Below are 17,608 nucleotides of genomic sequence, written 5' to 3' on the forward strand. Positions count from 1 at the left end.
AAACTTGTATTTGACTTGCATTGTGGTTCGTTTTATGGCACTGCCCTCTAGTGGAAGGTGTACTTTCGAACAAATATACACAAGCATATAAACAGGACTACTTACATTTTATATATAATATAAGATATGGAGGCCAACAATGTCTTCACCCAAAGGACATCATATACATTTCCACATTTTTTCTAAATCAGTTTATTGACAAACGAAGTACTTTTGCTGAACATTTCACAATGAGATCACCCAAACAATGAGATATTGACTTTGGGGATGTCAAACTCTGGCTCGTTTTGTGGCATATCTGTCCCATTGCTCCCACAGTGTGCCATAATGAACACTAATGAGCTCTTGACACACCAGCTGTGTTAGTCTGTTGCTACATGAGAACCGTAACTGTTATTAATCGCTGTCCTTAATGACCTCCAAAATGAGGGTGTTTTGAAGACGCATTGAAATCTTCATAAATAATAATTAATCCCACTGGACGACTTCACCAGCTAACGAATGTTTATCTAATAATTCAGCTAATGAGGGAACCAGATAATGAACTCTCAAGAGATTACTGTCAAGACTCTTATGTTGGTTCATGTAAATGTACTGTATGCTATGACCTTTCCGGCAATATGTGGTTCTTTCCGAAACTATTAGCACAAAGTTAGAGGCACACAATTGTATAGGACGTCTTTAGTTTCGGAAGCATAAAATTTACCCCTCGGTTGAACTAGGAGACCCGAACCTGTTCCAGCATTACAAAATCCCTGTGCACAAAGCCCGCTCCATGAAAATCAGTTTTACATGGTTTAGAGTGAAAGATCTCCTGCTGTAGAGCTCTGATCTCAACCCAAATAATCTTCCCAACGTTGGGAATGCTGCATACACCCCAGGCAGTTCTTCACAAGCACACCCTAAGATCTAATACATTATCATCCCAGAATACTGGAGGTTGGGGACTGAATGTGGAATGGGATGTTCAAGAAGCACATATGTATATGTTCAGGTGTCCACAAACTTTTGTCCATCACTTTGCTTTGGCCAGGGAGGTTTTTTCCAACTATAATTATTGACAGTGTTCATTTTCCTTGGTATTGCTGGAATAGTTGGTTCACACTTTTTCTTTTAAAGGTCTCATCACTTTTGTTTTGTTTCTGGTTGACGATCTGAAAATAAGTTATGAAATATTTCAACAGAAACATACTATTCACTAAAATTAATATTAATTGTAATCTTGCAAATTATACATCCAAGAATGAAATGAGCCAGTTGTTTTGTATAATACATCTAACCTGATACAATACTCAGACCACACACCAGTCCCTTAGCAGCTGCCCTTGGTGGTAGTAATTCAATTACATCCTGGTCACTGGTGGAGTGAAGACACTAATAAAATTACCAAAGCCAGTCTTGGATTCTTTACCAAACACTAATGTTAAAACACAATGCAAAAATTTGTCACATGCATGAGAACACTAATGAATGACCACAGCACTTTTACAAAATTTGCCTAATTAATTCCATTTCCATTGAATTCATTTTTATTTGTAGAGCACTTTTAGCAATGCCTCAAAGCAGTGAAAGCGGTTATAAAAGATGTACATGTGCATGTACATCCCTAATGAGCAATACAGTGGCGACTGTGGCAAGCAAAAACTCCCTGAGACGGCATGAGAAAGAAACCTTGAGAGGAACTTTATAGATCTTTAGTCAATTCATGTGGAACCTTCCCTAGCTTCACAGAGTGGCCTCCATTTGAAGAGAACTCCATCCAGAGGATGAATTACTGATAGAAATTACTGATGGAAAGCATGTACTAGTATTTTTTATTATCTCTTTTCTTTTTGGATCTACCCGGTCCATCCCGATGCCCTACCTCTGGATCTTCTTCTCAATTGGAGACTACTCTGTGCAGCTGGTGATGGTTCCACATCTACAGCCTAAAGATCCAAGATCCAAGTTGCTAAACAACTAAAAAACTTTGAAGATGGATTTGGAATGTAATTAATATCCACAGTCTTTACAGTTGCTCAGGACCACAGTTTGCATGAATAGTTCTGCATTTAAGCACCTATTACTACACACCTTAACAATGGAACTGCAATAAATGGACATTTGGTGCCACCCAGTTGAGGATAAGGTTCCCTTCAAAATCTGGTTCTTTCAAAGGTTTTTTCCTCATACCATTTCAGGGAGTTTTTCCTTGATAAGAATTAGGGATAAACAATTATAAGGAACAAACTTATATGCAATAAACGTACATATTATTTTATGCAACCTATAATCACTTTATCTGTGTTAAGCTGCTTTGAGACAATGTCCATTTAAAAAAGTACTCCCTGAGACTTTAAAAAGAAAAAACCCTGAGAGGAACCAGACGAGGTGGCACCAAATATCCATTCATTATAGTTCCATCATTGTTAAGGTGTACAGTGATAGACAGATAAATGCAACATGGGTTCCTGAGCCATTGTAGTTTAAGTTCAAGTTCATTTCTACAGTGCTTTCATCAATGGAAATTGTCTCAAAGCAACTTTACAGAATTTAAGAATTAAGGTAAACGATGTGTATTTATCCGTGATGAGCAGCCTGGGGACGACTATGGAACAAACTTTGAGAGGAACCAGACTCAAAAGAGGAACCATCCTCATTTGGGTGACATCAAGAGTGTGATTATAAAGCTTAAAAACAATACAAAACACCGGAGGGTGAGAACTAACATGAGCACCGGAGTGTGTGATTATGAGTTGACGTTGTGCAACCAGGAGCTACTGAGCAACTCATTAAATAGCTTTACATTTGAGATCATTATAGATTTAACAGCAACTCCTCGAATGCCAGAGCCTTTAAACATTCAAAGAGGTCCAATGTCCAAACTCAACATGAAGTGGGGTCCAAATGGGGCTGGTACGGTTCGGGATGTTGGCTTGACTGTTGCAGTGGGTCTTTGAGTGAAGTCCTTAACCCACTTAATTCTTCAAATGTATGAATAAAATCATTGTAAGTGGCTCTGGATAAGGGCGTCTGCCAAGTGCCATACATGTAGATTACAAATCTAAATTTTAACATCATAAATTTTACCCTATAATTTTATTTCAATGAGTGAGCCAATGGCAATGAAAAACTCCCTGAGATGGTATGAGGAAACCTTGAGAGGAACCAGAAGTGAGCTCAACCTCTTCCGAGGAAGGAGGATGGATTTCCCCATTATTTTGATACTTTTTTGTTTGAAATGTTGCTGTACTGTATGTATAGTAAAGCAAACCAACAATTATTATCAGAAGACTTTACTTTTGAATCTTGAATCATATTTTAAGAAATAAGTTACATGAGACTGGTGTCAGAAATGTCCTTTTAGACCCATTTACTCCAGAGAGGATTTTTTAAAGAGAGAAAAAAAAACATTCGCAAAACACACAATTCTCAATACACCCCGTGAAATGGCTCGGGGTTCGAATAGTTACTTCTGATAGCTTTTCCCTGGGTAGACCCTTCAATAATATCAGACTTCGTTAAAGGTTTGTTATCAGATTGCTGTTGCCATGCCAGGAAAGTCTCCAGGAAACAGTAACGGATTATAAAAAGTTGCACAGACCACAGTCACAGTACAGCGGGGGACTGGCAACCCGTGTGAAGGCAAAAACAGCACAAATCTTGTGAGGTGATGTATTAATTGTATAACATTTGAAAAATGTTATTGAAAGGTACAGAAATTCTAAGAGGACATGCATCATAATATTTCATTCCTACTTGGATCCTGACTCAATTTTCTTACGTGATCTCGACATAACAAAACTTGTTTTCTCGTGAACGACTTAATTTTCTCCGTGCGCCCGCTGCCACAAATGGTTATGGTTATTATCCATGATGCCGCATTTAGAACATTTCTTGTGATCAGTACTTAATTTTTCTGTTCATTTGGCAAAAGAGCATGTTCTAGAGGCAGCATCATCGCAACATCATGGATAATAACCATATAACTTTTGTTATGTTGAGATCATGAGAAAACAAGAAAAAAAATATTATGAGGACTCTTAGGACTTCTGTAGAAAAATAAATAGCTTACAATTTATTTTAGCTCCGAGTTATACTTATCAGGCTGTACGTAAAACTAATTGAATGAAGAAGCTGTTTGTTTTTCACAGGAGGTGATGGAAAACGGAACGTTCAGATACGAAATTCTCCGGGTCGAAGGATTGCGGCTCACACATTACTCCGCTTACCCGGTCTTTGTTCTTCTTCTCCTGATCTACGTCTTCATTATGGTCTCGAACGTCGGCATTGTCTCGATGATCGCGATGGAGAAAGCTCTTCACAAACCGATGTACTTTCTTTTCTCCAACCTCCCTGTAAGCGATGCGCTCATTGCTACCGTCGTACTTCCTGGTTTACTCAAAGACATCATGGCCAAATCGGACCGGTACATCGGCTACACCGCTTGCGTTATCCAAGCCTTCGGGGTTCACTCGTTGAGCACGAGCGCACACACGATATTAATAATCATGGCATATGACAGGTACGTGGCCATTTGTAACCCGTTAAGATACAACGACATAATGACCAACAAGATGGTCGCAGGTCTGTCTGTGCTAGCGTGGGTATTCGCGACCGTCCCAATTGCGTATATCCTGGGCCTCACCGTAAGGCTCTCACATTGTACCTCGACTATATCGAACCCCTTCTGCGACAACGCCTCTTTGTTTAAACTTTCATGTGAGAATCTGCTTGTAAACCAGATTATTGGTTTGTTATCTTCTGTCATGCTTTGGTCTACCTCAATATCATGCATCGGCGTTACGTATCTAAAGATCGGGTACGTCTGTTGGAAAAACCGAAACAGCGCACTGAAGAGCAAAGCTGTGAAAACCTGCAGCACACATCTGATCGTGTATCTGGTTCTTCTTGGATCTGGATGTACGGTCATTATTTTGCACCGTTTTTCAGATTATGGGGAACTTCGTAATCTGGCTAGTGTCTTGTTTTTGGTCATTCCTCCAAGCCTCAACCCGGTCATCTACGGCCTTCAAACCAACGAATTTAGACAGGGGCTTGAGCAGATGTTCCTCAGAAGAAAAGGGATTCCAGGATGACTTCATTATTGAGACTAATGGAAAAAGTTTGTTACGCTCAATTGTGGGGCAGTGACTACAGTCAGTCCAGATATACAATACAATTTGTGTATTTTAATTGGTTTATGAATGCAGTGTTATGAAATTGTAAGTAATAATTGCATGTATTGTTATATGAGAAAAAATGGATATAGCAATGATAAATGTATACAGTGTAGACCAGCAACACCAAGAGATATATATCGCTATAAGAGGCAGCAAAAATTTATTTTATAAGAATAATTAAAAATCTGTTTAGATTAGTATTACCTTGTCCATTTCCTTTTTGTCTGTGCAAATGTCTGATGTATGTGTAACGAAAGAATGACTTGAAAATGAACAAAGTAATTCATGTTTCTACAAAAAAAAAAAAACATAGAGAGCAGTCAAATATTATTCCGTTATCATTACATTTGAAATGCACTCAGGTTGGGTTAGGGTTCGTCATAAGTATTCGGACAGCAAAAAAAAAACATCAAATCACATCGGCCTCATTTTGCATCTGCGTAGCACCAAAACTTGAAAGGAGGATTTGAAAGAAGGCAATGAAAGGAACGCACTTGTCGACGTTCTGAAAATTCTTTTCAATGTTCAAATACGTTTGGACCTGACACATACACACCATTTCCAATCAATTATCCAATCAGCCAATATGTTGTAGCAACACTATGCAAATAAATTATGCAACTACATGTCTGAAGCTTCAGTTAATATCTAAGTTTAGCAGTGGTGGATGAAGTACACAAACCATGTAGTTGCATTTAAGTAGAGAAACTTTCATTAAAGTAAAAGTAAAAAAGTATTTGCCTTCAAATGTTCTTAAGTATCCAAAGTACTATGATTTATTATTTATTGTTATTATTTATTATGATTTTTGTCACAAGACTCTTTGCTTAATCAACTAGATTTATGTATAAAAAAAAAAAGACTCTGTTACACTCAGCACACTGATCTATTAATAGAATGATATTAATGAGATAAACTCTGATTGATGTCTATTAAAATTTTAATGAGCGCAAAACCTTAAGGCTAAACAATTTCCTTTATATCCAAATTAAACAACAGGATTTAAAAGCAGCCAGTTTTATTTTAAGGTTCATTTGTACAGCATTCATTCCTCTCTAAATGTTCCGCTTGTTGTTGAACTGATGCTGAACTGTATGTTGGTAATAAGTAGAAACACACCAAGGGACAAACACAAGCCAGGAAGTAACAGTACCGGAAAACAGGTATAGTCCTTTATACGGGTAGTCCAGGAATGATCTCCAGAGTGAACTGTAGAACGGAGGTGAGTGAGTGTGAACAGGGGCTTTAAGTAGGGGGAGAGATGATGGGAAACAGGTGAAGGTGGTTAGTAAGTGGGCGAGGTGAAGCGAGCGTGCTGGGTGCTGAGGGAAGTCGTGGCCGGTGGCTCTTGATGCCCAAACCCGGCGCCCACGAACCCATAGTGCAAACAATTGGGCTGGGTAGCGTGGAACTTCTCCAGGAAAGCCGGGTTTAGCACGTCCTGCCTGGCCACCCACGATCTCTCTTCTGGTCCATACCCTTTCCAATCCACGAAATATTCTAGCGTCCTGCCTGGTGGCTGGTCCAGAATGGAGGAGGGTATATGGCTGCTTCAGGGTGCTCGGTGGTAGGCGGTGTGAAGGGTTTCAGGAGAGACACGTGAAGGTTGAATGGATGCGGTACCTAGAGGGCAGGTCTAGGTAACCTTATTGACCTGGCGAATTATCCGGAACGGGCCAATGAAGTGGGGGGCTGAGTTTCTTACAGGGGAGCCGGAGTCTCAGGTCTTGAGTGGACAACCACACTTAATCCCCTAGGGGGCCTCTGACCTCCGAGAATCAGCAAACCTCCAGGTTGTTATAAAGGGGAAGGCCAGAGTTGCGTGTGTGCTGATTCCCACACGCGCAAGCTCTCCCGGAACCAGTAATCTACTACGGGAACGTGGGATGGTTTGTCCGACCAGGCAAACAGGGGGGGTTGGAAACCCAGCACACACTGGAACAGTGTTAGGCCGGTGGTGTCCTGGCACAAGGAGTTTTGCGCATACCCGAAAGCGGTTCCACTCTATTTGGTCCTGGTGGCAGTATGACCGCAGGAAGTGTTTCAGCTCCTGAATCTTGCGCTTCATCTGCCTGTTGGTCTGAGGGTGATATCCCGAGGACAGATTGACGGTTACCCCTAGGAGCTGAAAGAACGCCTTCCACATGTGGGATGTGAACTGGGATCCCCGGTCTGACACAATATTCTCAGGAAGGCTGAAGTTCCGGAACACGTGGTGAAACAGAGCCTTGGCGGTCTCCAGAGCGGTGGGAAGGCCACGGAGGGGGACCAACTTGCAGGCTTTGGAAAGCCAGTCCACTGCCACGAGGATGCATGTGTGACCGTCTAATAACAAAGTCGATCCCCAGGTGTGACCACGGCTGCTGTGGGATCGGCAGGGGGACCAGCGGTAGGGGTCTTCAACATGGCACAGACTGGGCAGCCCTGGATGAATCGACCTCCACGCTCATTCCAGGCCACCAGTAGCGTGCTTGGGCCAAGAGTACGCCTTCTCCCTAGGTGACCAGAACTGGGGGCTTCGTGAATGGATTTGAGCAAGATCTGCCGGCATGCCTCCGGGACTAACGTCCTTCCCTCCGGGCACGCTGCTGGGGAAGGTTCATCCTGGGCTGTGGCACAGATTTCCTCCTCCAACTCCCAGACAATGGGGCATAGGATGAGCTCGGGAGGAATGATGGGGTCAGGGTCTGTAGGCTCATCAGGGCCATAAATCCGGGACAGGCCATCCGCCTTGCTGTTCTTCGAGCCCGGAGGGTAAGTGATGGTGTAATGAAACCGGGTGAAGAACAGCGCCCATCTTGCCTGCCCGGGGTTCAAATGCTGGTCTCTCTGAGGTACTGGAAGTTCTTATGGTCGGTGATGACCGTGAAGGGATGCGCCGCCACCTCTATCCTGTGCCGCCACTCCTCGAGCACCAGTTTGATGGCGAGAAGCTCCCGGTTCCCGATGTCGTAGTTCTGCTCCGCGGGGGACAGCTTCCTTGAAAAGAAGGCACAGGGCCGGAGCCGTGGTGGGATTACCGACTGTTAGGACAAGGCGGCCCCTGCACCGGTGGAGGAAGCATCCACCTCCACTACAAATGGGAGCTGGGGATCCGGGTGCTGCAGAAGGGGACGACACAGAACCTCCTCTTCAGCTCTTCGAAGGCCCCCTCGGCCTCTGTAATCCACGACATAGTCTTGGCCTTCCCTTTTAGCAGAGAGGTGAGCGGGGCGGTGACCAAGCTGAAGCCCTGGATGAAAATTTGCGAACCCCAGGAAGCATTGGAGTTCCTTGGTGGTGCCCTGTACTGCCTTCACCTTCCCATCATCTATACGGATTTCCGACGAGCTGATCACGTAACCCAGGAACTGCACCTCTGATTGGTGTAACTCATACTTTTGAAGATTGAGGTAGAGATCATATATATATATATATATATATATATATATATATATATATATATATATATATATATATATATATATATATATATATATGAAGGGTGTTAGTAAAGTCAGGTACTGATGTAGGTGAGGTGAGGAGGCCTGGGGTGCAGTCAGCATTCACATTCATTCCAAAGGTGTTCAATAATCTTCATGGCTCTGATGATGTAGAAATGATTGAAAGTGTTAGGTGTCCCAATACTTTTGTCCATGTAGTGCATGTTTATAACCATTACTACTGGGTAGCCTTCCTCCAATATTTTTTTTTTACTCTCAAGCGACACTTTGTTATTATAGCAGTTATCGAATTGTTGTTTGCCTTTTCAGGATGTCGCTAGGGAATAGGAAACATTAGAGATTATAAAAGTCGCCCAGACCATCACGGTGGCACAGCGAATCGCAGAGGAACTTCGGGAGAGTCAAATAAAAAAATCAGGTGGGGTATATCGTATTGATATTAGAATAAAATATATGTTGTATCTCTCATCATCTGGAAATTCACCATCTGGTATAACAGATGATTAATACTGAAAAAGGATGCTGTTTTTTTTTCACAGGAGGCGATGGAAAACGGAACGTTCAGATACGAAATTCTCCGGGTCGAAGGATTGCGGCTTACACGTTACTACGCTTACCCAGTCTTTGTTCTTCTTTTCTTGATCTACATCTTCATTATGGTCTCGAACGTCGGCCTTGTCTCGATGATCGCGATGGAGAAAGCTCTTCATAAACCGATGTACTTTCTTTTCGCCAACCTCCCTGTAAGCGATGCGCTCAATGCTTCCGTCGTACTTCCTGGTTTACTCAAAGACATCATGACCGAATCGGACCGGTACATCGGCTACACCGCTTGCGTGATCCAAGCCTTCGGGGTTCACTCGTTGAGCATGAGCGCACACACGATATTAATAATCATGGCATATGACAGGTACGTGGCCATTTGTAACCCGTTACAATACCACACCATAATGACCAACAAGATGGTCGTAAAGCTTACTGTAATCGCCTGGATCAGTGCTACGCTGCCTGTAATTGTGCTCCTGGGCCTTACCGTAAAGCTTTCACATTGCACTTCAAAGATAATCAATCCGTACTGCGACAATCCTTCGCTGTTCAAACTTTCCTGCGAGGATTTGTCTTCGAATCAGATCGTCGGCTTATTTATGTCTGCCGTGTTTTTGATCATCTCCGTATCGTACATCTGCGTGACTTATCTGAAAATTGCGCGCGTCTGTTTGAAAAACCGAAACAGCACCCTGAAGAGCAAGGCTGTGAAAACGTGCAGCACCCATCTAATCGTGTATCTGGTTCACTTCGGATGCAGCTGTACGGTCATTATTTTGCACCGATTCTCGTCTCATGAGGAGCTTCGGAATTTGGCTAGTATCTTGATTTACGTCATTCCTCCAAGCCTCAACCCAGTCGTCTACGGCCTTCAAACCAAAGAAATCAAACGGTGGCTCGAGCAGATGTTCCTCAGAAGGAAAGCGATTCCAGGATGATTCCAAAATAAATAAATAAAAATGTATGAAACATAAATGCAGTGTTATAGAAGAAGCGTTATGGAATTACATTACATTGTAACTGTTCATAACAGATCCATACACTATATAGGCAAAAGTATTGGAACACCTGAGTTTTTTCCGGCCAAATGTGCTTCTACCCATATTTGTTACCACAGAGGTAACAATGATTCCAATGATCTGTCATCATGTACTTCATATCCTACTTTAAACTGATATAAAAGCTCTTCAGATTTTAATGCATGTCAAAGGCTGTGATTGATGAACAGTACGTGAAAAAGGTGTCAAGTGTGTAAAAGTGTGTGCATGTGTGTATGTAGATACTGTATATGTATGTCAATAGATTCAAATATTTAATTGCATGATTGTCATGAGTTTACTTGTGATTAATCACATATTTATATCTGTCCTGAATGTACCTTAAATTAACACTTTTTAAGTTTTTAATACTTTAATAAGCATGTGCATGCAGAAATATGGATGCTTTATGCAAATGCATGTTTATTAGTGAAACCAAACTTAACATAGAGCATGAAGACAAAACAATTATTGTAAATGTTTTAAAGTAATTATGGTGGTTTAAATGACGTAAATCATCAGGACACCACATGGTACCTTTGCTATGTTTCCACACGGACAGTTATTGAGGTGATACCGGTGCAACTGTACCTCTTCTAACTTTTATACCGATTATGTTATCCAAAAATATTTGTTTTCGATGTGAACTGGTTTATGTAAAAGACATTTTCAGCTTTTAAAACATATATTTATTATGTCTGTGTGGCAAATATTCACTGATATTCAGGTTGTTTCATTTATGTGCTTGTGAAGGGAGATGACAGAGACGGCAGAGAGCGCCCCCTGTCGGTTTACTTTATTTTACAAAAGCACAGCTTTTTGTTATTATAAGTGTATAAAAATAAAAACCCAGCCATTAGGGGGGCACAAGCCAGTGCACTCTTAGTGCCGGTCCCAAGCCTGGGTAAATGGGGAGGGTTGCGTTAGGAAGGGCATCCAGCGTAAAACATGTGCCAAATCAAATATGCGGATCACAAATGAGAATTTCATACCGGATCGGTCGAGGCCCGGGTTAGGAGGTTCATGGATGTGGTGAGGGAAGACATGCAGGTAGTTGGTGTGAAAGAGGCAGATGTAGAGGACAGGGTGGTATGGGGACGGATGATCCGCTGTGGCGACCCCTAATGGGAGCAGCCGAAAGAAGAAGAAGAAGAAGAAGTGTATAAAAATAAAAGTAGACATTTTACAGATTCGAATGATGTATTTAGTTCTTATCTGTAAGATCAATTAAGACAATCATTTAAGTTTGTTTCGTCGTTATGCCGGCTATAATAATAACAACAGCAGGTAGCGAATGAAATGTGAAATCGCTCTGGATTATTTATATTAGAGACTGTGCTTAAATACCTTACCTTGTAGTTAATCCCATAAACACTTTCTCTGCTTTGAATGAATGGATGTTAGGTGAAGATAAGGGGTCCCTTTTAAATCTGGTTACTATCAAGTTTTCTTCCTTATGCCATCTCAGGGAGTTTTTTCTTTGCCACACTCACCACTGGCTCTTTAGGGATAAATTTACAATTATAAGGAACAGACTTACAGACACTAACTTTATATAAAGTTGTATAAAAGAATGTATAACTGCTTTGCCTCTAAAGCTGTTTTGAGACAATGCCCATTGTTAAAAACACTCTACAAATAAAAATGACAAATTACTTTTGGTGGGCACAGTAATAAATTTCATGTTCTTTATTGTATTTTATTCAAACACCCACTCATCAATCTCACTTGGTGGTTAAGGTGTTAAGGACTTCTTATTGAAAGATCACGAGAAGAATTCCAGGACCACCAAGGCTTCGCTAATGGACAGAGGTGGCAAAAGTATACACATCCTTTACTTAAGTAGAAGTACAGATACTTATGTTTTAAAATACTCCGGTAAAACGTTAAAGTACTGATTATACTTTTTTACTCAAGTTTTTGCTCTGACATGTAGTTAATTAAAAAGTAGTTATTGCTTCTAGCTGTTTTAGTGTCACGTTGGTAACTGGACCTCACATCATATTAATATTAGGGCTGTCAATCAAATTAAATATTTAATCACAACTCAATCGCACATTTCTATCTGTTCTAAATGTAACATATATTAATACTTCCTGTTTTTAATACTTTAAGCAACATAGAGCATAAAGACAAGGTTTAAATAACGTAAATCATCAGGACACCAAACGGAATCTTTGCTATGTTTCCACACGGACAGTTAATGAGGTGATACTGGAGAAACTGCACGTGTTCAAGTCAAGAAGCTTTTATTATAATTATACCGATTTATGGTATAAATAATACTGATTTATTCACAAAACATTTGTTTTCGATGTGAACTGGTTTATTTAAAAGACATTTCGTGCTTTCTATACAAATATTTATTACGTCTGTGAGGCAAATATTCAGAGATTCAGGTTGTTTTATTTGTGTTTGTGAAGGGAGATGACATGCCAGAGAGCGCCCCCTGTCGGTTTACTTTATTTTACAAAAGCACAGCGTTTTGTTATGATGAGTGTATAGCAATAAAATTACATATTTTACAGATTTGAATGATGTATTGTTTTTATCTGTACGATCAATAAAGACAGTAATTTAAGTTCATTTTGCCATTATGAGAGAAAAACCAACAAAACGCCACCCAGAGTGTAAATTGTGTGAATCATGGCGGATTTGGTGTTTGATTTGAGACTTGGTGCATAAATAAAACAAATGTTTACTGATTAAAAATATTTTTCTGGTGAAGTTTATTTATATTTTTAATATGTAAGTAAAGAAAGGACGTTGTGAATGTTGTGTATGTTTTGCTGAAGGCTTTAATTTTGCCTCTTTTATATTAAATTATTTATGTATTTATATTTTTTTATAAAAATGGTAAAAACAGAAATGTGCACTGAATTGATCGCTCGTTAATAAAATGTAATGCCGTTTAAAATAATTTTAATTTTGACATCCTAATATATATATATTATTACAAAACGAATTAAAAATGTTGTTACCTAATGAATGTGTCCAGGCTGAATATCCACATATAGAACACAAGCAGAGAAAAGATGATGATGATCACGTGATCAGGAATGTGTCTGTTCTCAGTCATGTTTATATCACTGACTCCCTCTGTCTCATCTACGTTAGATTTACTTCTTGCTTTCTGTCCTGCTTATTCTTAGCTTCATAAACAAGTCTACATCTGTGGTGAGTGAGGGACAGGACATTATACCATACCAGACGTGATGTGTGTAAAAATTACACAAGTAAAAAGTTTGATGGCGAGAAGCTCCCGGTTCCCGATGTCGTAGTTCTGCTCCGCGGGGGACAGCTTCCTTGAAAAGAAGGCACAGGGCCGGATTCCCGACTGTTAGGACAAGGCGGCCCCTGCACCGGTGGAGGAAGCATCCACCTCCACTACAAATGGGAGCTGGGGATCCGGGTGCTGCAGAAGGGGGCGATACAGAACCTCCTCTTCAGTTCCTCGAAGGCCCCCTCAGCCTCTGTAATCCACGACATAGTCTTGGCCTTCCCTTTTAGCAGAGAGGTGAGAGGGGCGGTGACCAAGCTGAAGCCCTGGATGAACCGGCGGTAGAAATTAGCGAACCCCAGGAAGCATTGGAGTTCCTTGGTGGTGCCCTGTACTGCCTTCACCTTCCCATCATCCATACGGATTTCCGATGAGCTGATCACGTAACCCAGGAACTGCACCTCTGATTGGTGTAACTCATACTTTTGAAGATTGAGGTAGAGATTATATATATATATATATATATATATATATATATATATATATATATATATATATATATATATATATATGAAGGGTGTTAGTAAAGTCAGGTACTGATGTAGGTGAGGTGAGGAGGCCTGGGGTGCAGTCAGCATTCACATTCATTCCAAAGGTGTTCAATAATCTTCATGGCTCTGATGATGTAGAAATGGTTGAAATTGTTAGGTGTCCCAATACTTTTGTCCATGTAGTGCATGTTTATAACCATTACTACTGGGTAGCCTTCCTCCAATACTTTTTTTTTACTCTCAAGCGACACTTTGTTATTATCGCAGTTATCGAATTGTTGTTTGCCTTTTCAGGATGTCGCTAGGGAATAGGAAACATTAGAGATGATAAAAGTCACCCAGACCACTACGGTGACACAGCGAATCGCAGAGGAACTCCGGGAGAGTCAAATAAAAAAAACAGGTGGGGTATATCGTATTGATATTAGAATAAAATATATGTTGTATCTCTCATCATCTGGAAATTCACCATCTGGTATAACAGGTGATTAATACTGAAAAAGGATGCTGTTTTTTTTTTCACAGGAGGCGATGGAAAACGGAACGTTCAGATACGAAATTCTCCGGGTCGAAGGATTGCGGCTTACACATTACTCCGCTTACCCAGTCTTTGTTCTTCTTCTCCTGATCTACGTCTTCATTATGGTCTCGAACGTTGGCATTGTCTCGATGATCGCGATGGAGAAAGCTCTTCACAAACCGATATACTTTCTTTTCTCCAACCTCCCTGTAAGCGATGCGCTCAATGCTTCCGTCGTACTTCCTGGTTTACTCAAAGACATCATGACCGAATCGGACCGGTACATCGGCTACACCGCTTGCGTGATCCAAGCCTTCGGGGTTCACTCGTTGAGCACGAGCGCACACACGATATTAATAATCATGGCGTATGACAGGTACGTGGCCATTTGTAACCCGTTACAATACCACACCATAATGACCAACAAGATGGTCGTAAAGCTTACTGTAATCGCCTGGTTCAGTGCTACGCTGCCTGTAATTGTGCTCCTGGGCCTCACCGTAAAGCTTTCACATTGCACTTCAAAGATAATCAATCCGTACTGCGACAATCCTTCGCTGTTCAAACTTTCCTGCGAGGATTTGTCTTTGAATCAGATCGTCGGCTTATTTATGTCCGCCGTGTTTTTGATCATCTCCGTATCGTACATCTTCGTGACTTATCTGAAAATCGCGCGCGTCTGTTTGAAAAACCGAAACAGCACCCTGAAGAGCAAGGCTGTGAAAACGTGCAGCACCCATCTAATCGTGTATCTGTTTCACTTCGGATGCAGCTGTACGGTCATTATTTTGCACCGCTTCTCATCTCATGAGGAGCTTCGGAATTTGGCTAGTATCTTGATTTATGTCATTCCTCCAAGCCTCAACCCAGTCGTCTACGGCCTTCAAACCAAAGAAATCAGACGGTGGCTCGAGCAGATGTTCCTCAGAAGAAAAGCGATTCCAAGATGATTCCAAAATAAATAAATAAAAATGTATGAACCATAAATGCAGTGTTATAGAAGAAACGTTATGGATCAATTACATTACATTGTAACTGTTCATAACGGATCCGTACACTATATAGGCAAAAGTATTGGGACACCTGAGTTTTTTCCGGCCAAATGTGCTTCTACCCATATTTGTTACCACAGAGGTGGAGTCAGACATTTGTCACTTTCATGAAACTTTCCTTTCAAGCCTGTCCCTGCATGGTAATGCATCAGACACAAAACCAGCCGCATGAAGCTATGCTTTCCATGGAAGATCTCCTGCTATAGAGCTCTAATCCTATTGAACAGCAAACGGCAACAAAATGTGGAATTGTATGTCCAAGAAGCACATACCAATCTTATGGTCAGATGTCCACAAAGTTTTGTCCATATAGTGTACGAGTAAAAAATCAAGTATTATCTTGCTCTCATGATTCTATACTCATATATTTTTCAGATAACTAAATAGTCGAATCAACATCATCATCTCAATGATCTGTCATCATGTACTTCATATCCTACTTTAAACTGATAAAAGCTCTTCAGATTTTAATGCATGTCAAAGGCTGTGATTGATGAACAGTACGTGAAAAAGGTGTCAAGTGTGTAAAAGTGTGTGCACGTGTGCGTGTATATACTGTATACGTATGTGTCAATAGATTCAAATATTTAATTGCATGATTGTCATGAGTTTACTCATGATTAATCACACATTTATATCTGTTCTAAATGTACCTTAAATTCATACTTTGAAAGTTTTTAATACTTTAATCAACATGTGCATGCAGAAATATAGGTGCCTAAAGCAAATGCATGTTTATTATTAGTGAAACCAAACTCAACAGAGCGTGAAGAGAAAAAAATTATTGTAAATGTTTTAAAGTAATTATGGTGGTTTAAATGACGTAAATCATCAGGACACCACATGGTACCTTTGCTATGTTTCCACACGGACAGTTATTGAGGTGATACCGGTGCAACTGTACCTTTACTAACTTTTATACCGATTATGTAATCCGAAAATATTTGTTTTCAATGTGAACTGGTTAATGTAAAAGACATTTTCAGCTTTTGAAACATATATTTATTATGTCTGTGAGGCAAATATTCACTGAGATTCAGGTTGTTTATTTGTGTTTGTGAAGGGAGATGACATGGCAGACAGCGCCCCCTGTCGGTTTACTTTATTTTACAAAAGCGATTTGTTCTTATAAGTGTATAAAAATAAAAGTAGAAATTTAACAGATTCGAATGATGTATTTAGTTCTTATCTGTAAGATCAATTAGGACAATCATTTGAGTTCGTTTCGTCGTTACGCCGGCTATAATGATAACAACAGCAGGTAGCGAATTAAATGTGAAATCGCTCTGGATTATTTATATTAGAGATTGTGCTTAAATACCTTACCTTGTATTTAATCCCATAAACACTTTCTCTGCTTTGAATGAATGGATGCTAAGTGAAGATGAGGTTCACTTTTGAGTCTGGGTACTCTCAAGTTTTCTTCCTTATGCCATCTCAGGGAGTTTTTCTTTGCCACACTCACCACTGGCTCTTTAGGGATAAATTTACAATTATAAGGAACAGACTTACAGACACTAACTTTATATAAAGTTGTGTAAACGAATGTATAACTGCTTTGTCTCTAAAGCTGTTTTGAGACAATGTCCATTTTTAAAAACACTCTACAAATAAAAATGACAAATTACTTTTGGTGGGCACAGTAATAAAATTTATGTTCTTTATTGTATTTTATTAAAACACCCACTCATCAATCTCACTTGGTGGTTAAGGTGTTGAGGACTTCTGATCGAAAGATCACGAGAAGAATTCCAGGACCACCAAGCCGTCGCTAATGGACAGAGGTGGCAAAAGTACACACATCCTTTACTTAAGTAGAAGTACAGATACTTATGTTTTAAAATACTCGGGTAAAACGTTAAAGTACTGTTTATACTTTTTTACTCAAGTTTTTGCTCTGACATGTACTTAATTAAAAAGTAGTTATTGCTTCTAGCTGTTTTAGTGTCATGTTGGTAACTGGACCTCACATCATATTAATATTAGGGCTGTCAATCAAATTAGTTATTTAATCACAACTCAATCGCACATTTCTATCTGTTCTAAATGTACCATATATTAATACTTCCTGTTTTTA

General features: G+C 40.2%; 3 protein-coding genes across 3 annotated transcripts; all 3 read left to right on the plus strand.

Moving 5' to 3' along the window:
• Positions 1-4,139: 4,139 nt before the first annotated feature.
• LOC310739426 (olfactory receptor 52N2-like) lies at positions 4,140-5,305 on the plus strand (the record flags this gene model as incomplete). Its single annotated transcript, XM_083565344.1, has 1 exon — positions 4,140-5,305. One exon carries the CDS (start codon positions 4,140-4,142, stop codon positions 5,076-5,078), a length of 939 nt encoding a protein of 312 aa, XP_083421470.1. The 3' UTR covers positions 5,079-5,305.
• A 3,845-nt stretch (positions 5,306-9,150) lies between these two features.
• Positions 9,151-13,365, plus strand: LOC310738667 (olfactory receptor 4E1-like; the record flags this gene model as incomplete). Its single annotated transcript, XM_083563825.1, has 2 exons — positions 9,151-11,021; positions 11,348-13,365. One exon carries the CDS (start codon positions 9,151-9,153, stop codon positions 10,087-10,089), a length of 939 nt encoding a protein of 312 aa, XP_083419951.1. The 3' UTR covers positions 10,090-11,021; positions 11,348-13,365.
• A 1,125-nt stretch (positions 13,366-14,490) lies between these two features.
• Positions 14,491-15,429, plus strand: LOC310739454 (olfactory receptor 4E1-like; the record flags this gene model as incomplete). Its single annotated transcript, XM_083565380.1, has 1 exon — positions 14,491-15,429. The coding sequence occupies one exon, from the start codon at positions 14,491-14,493 to the stop codon at positions 15,427-15,429; it is 939 nt and encodes a 312-aa protein (XP_083421506.1).
• Positions 15,430-17,608: the final 2,179 nt, after the last annotated feature.

This window comes from Silurus aristotelis (assembly GCF_946808225.1).
Source record: "Silurus aristotelis genome assembly, chromosome: 16".
NCBI classification, from domain to species: domain Eukaryota; kingdom Metazoa; phylum Chordata; class Actinopteri; order Siluriformes; family Siluridae; genus Silurus; species Silurus aristotelis.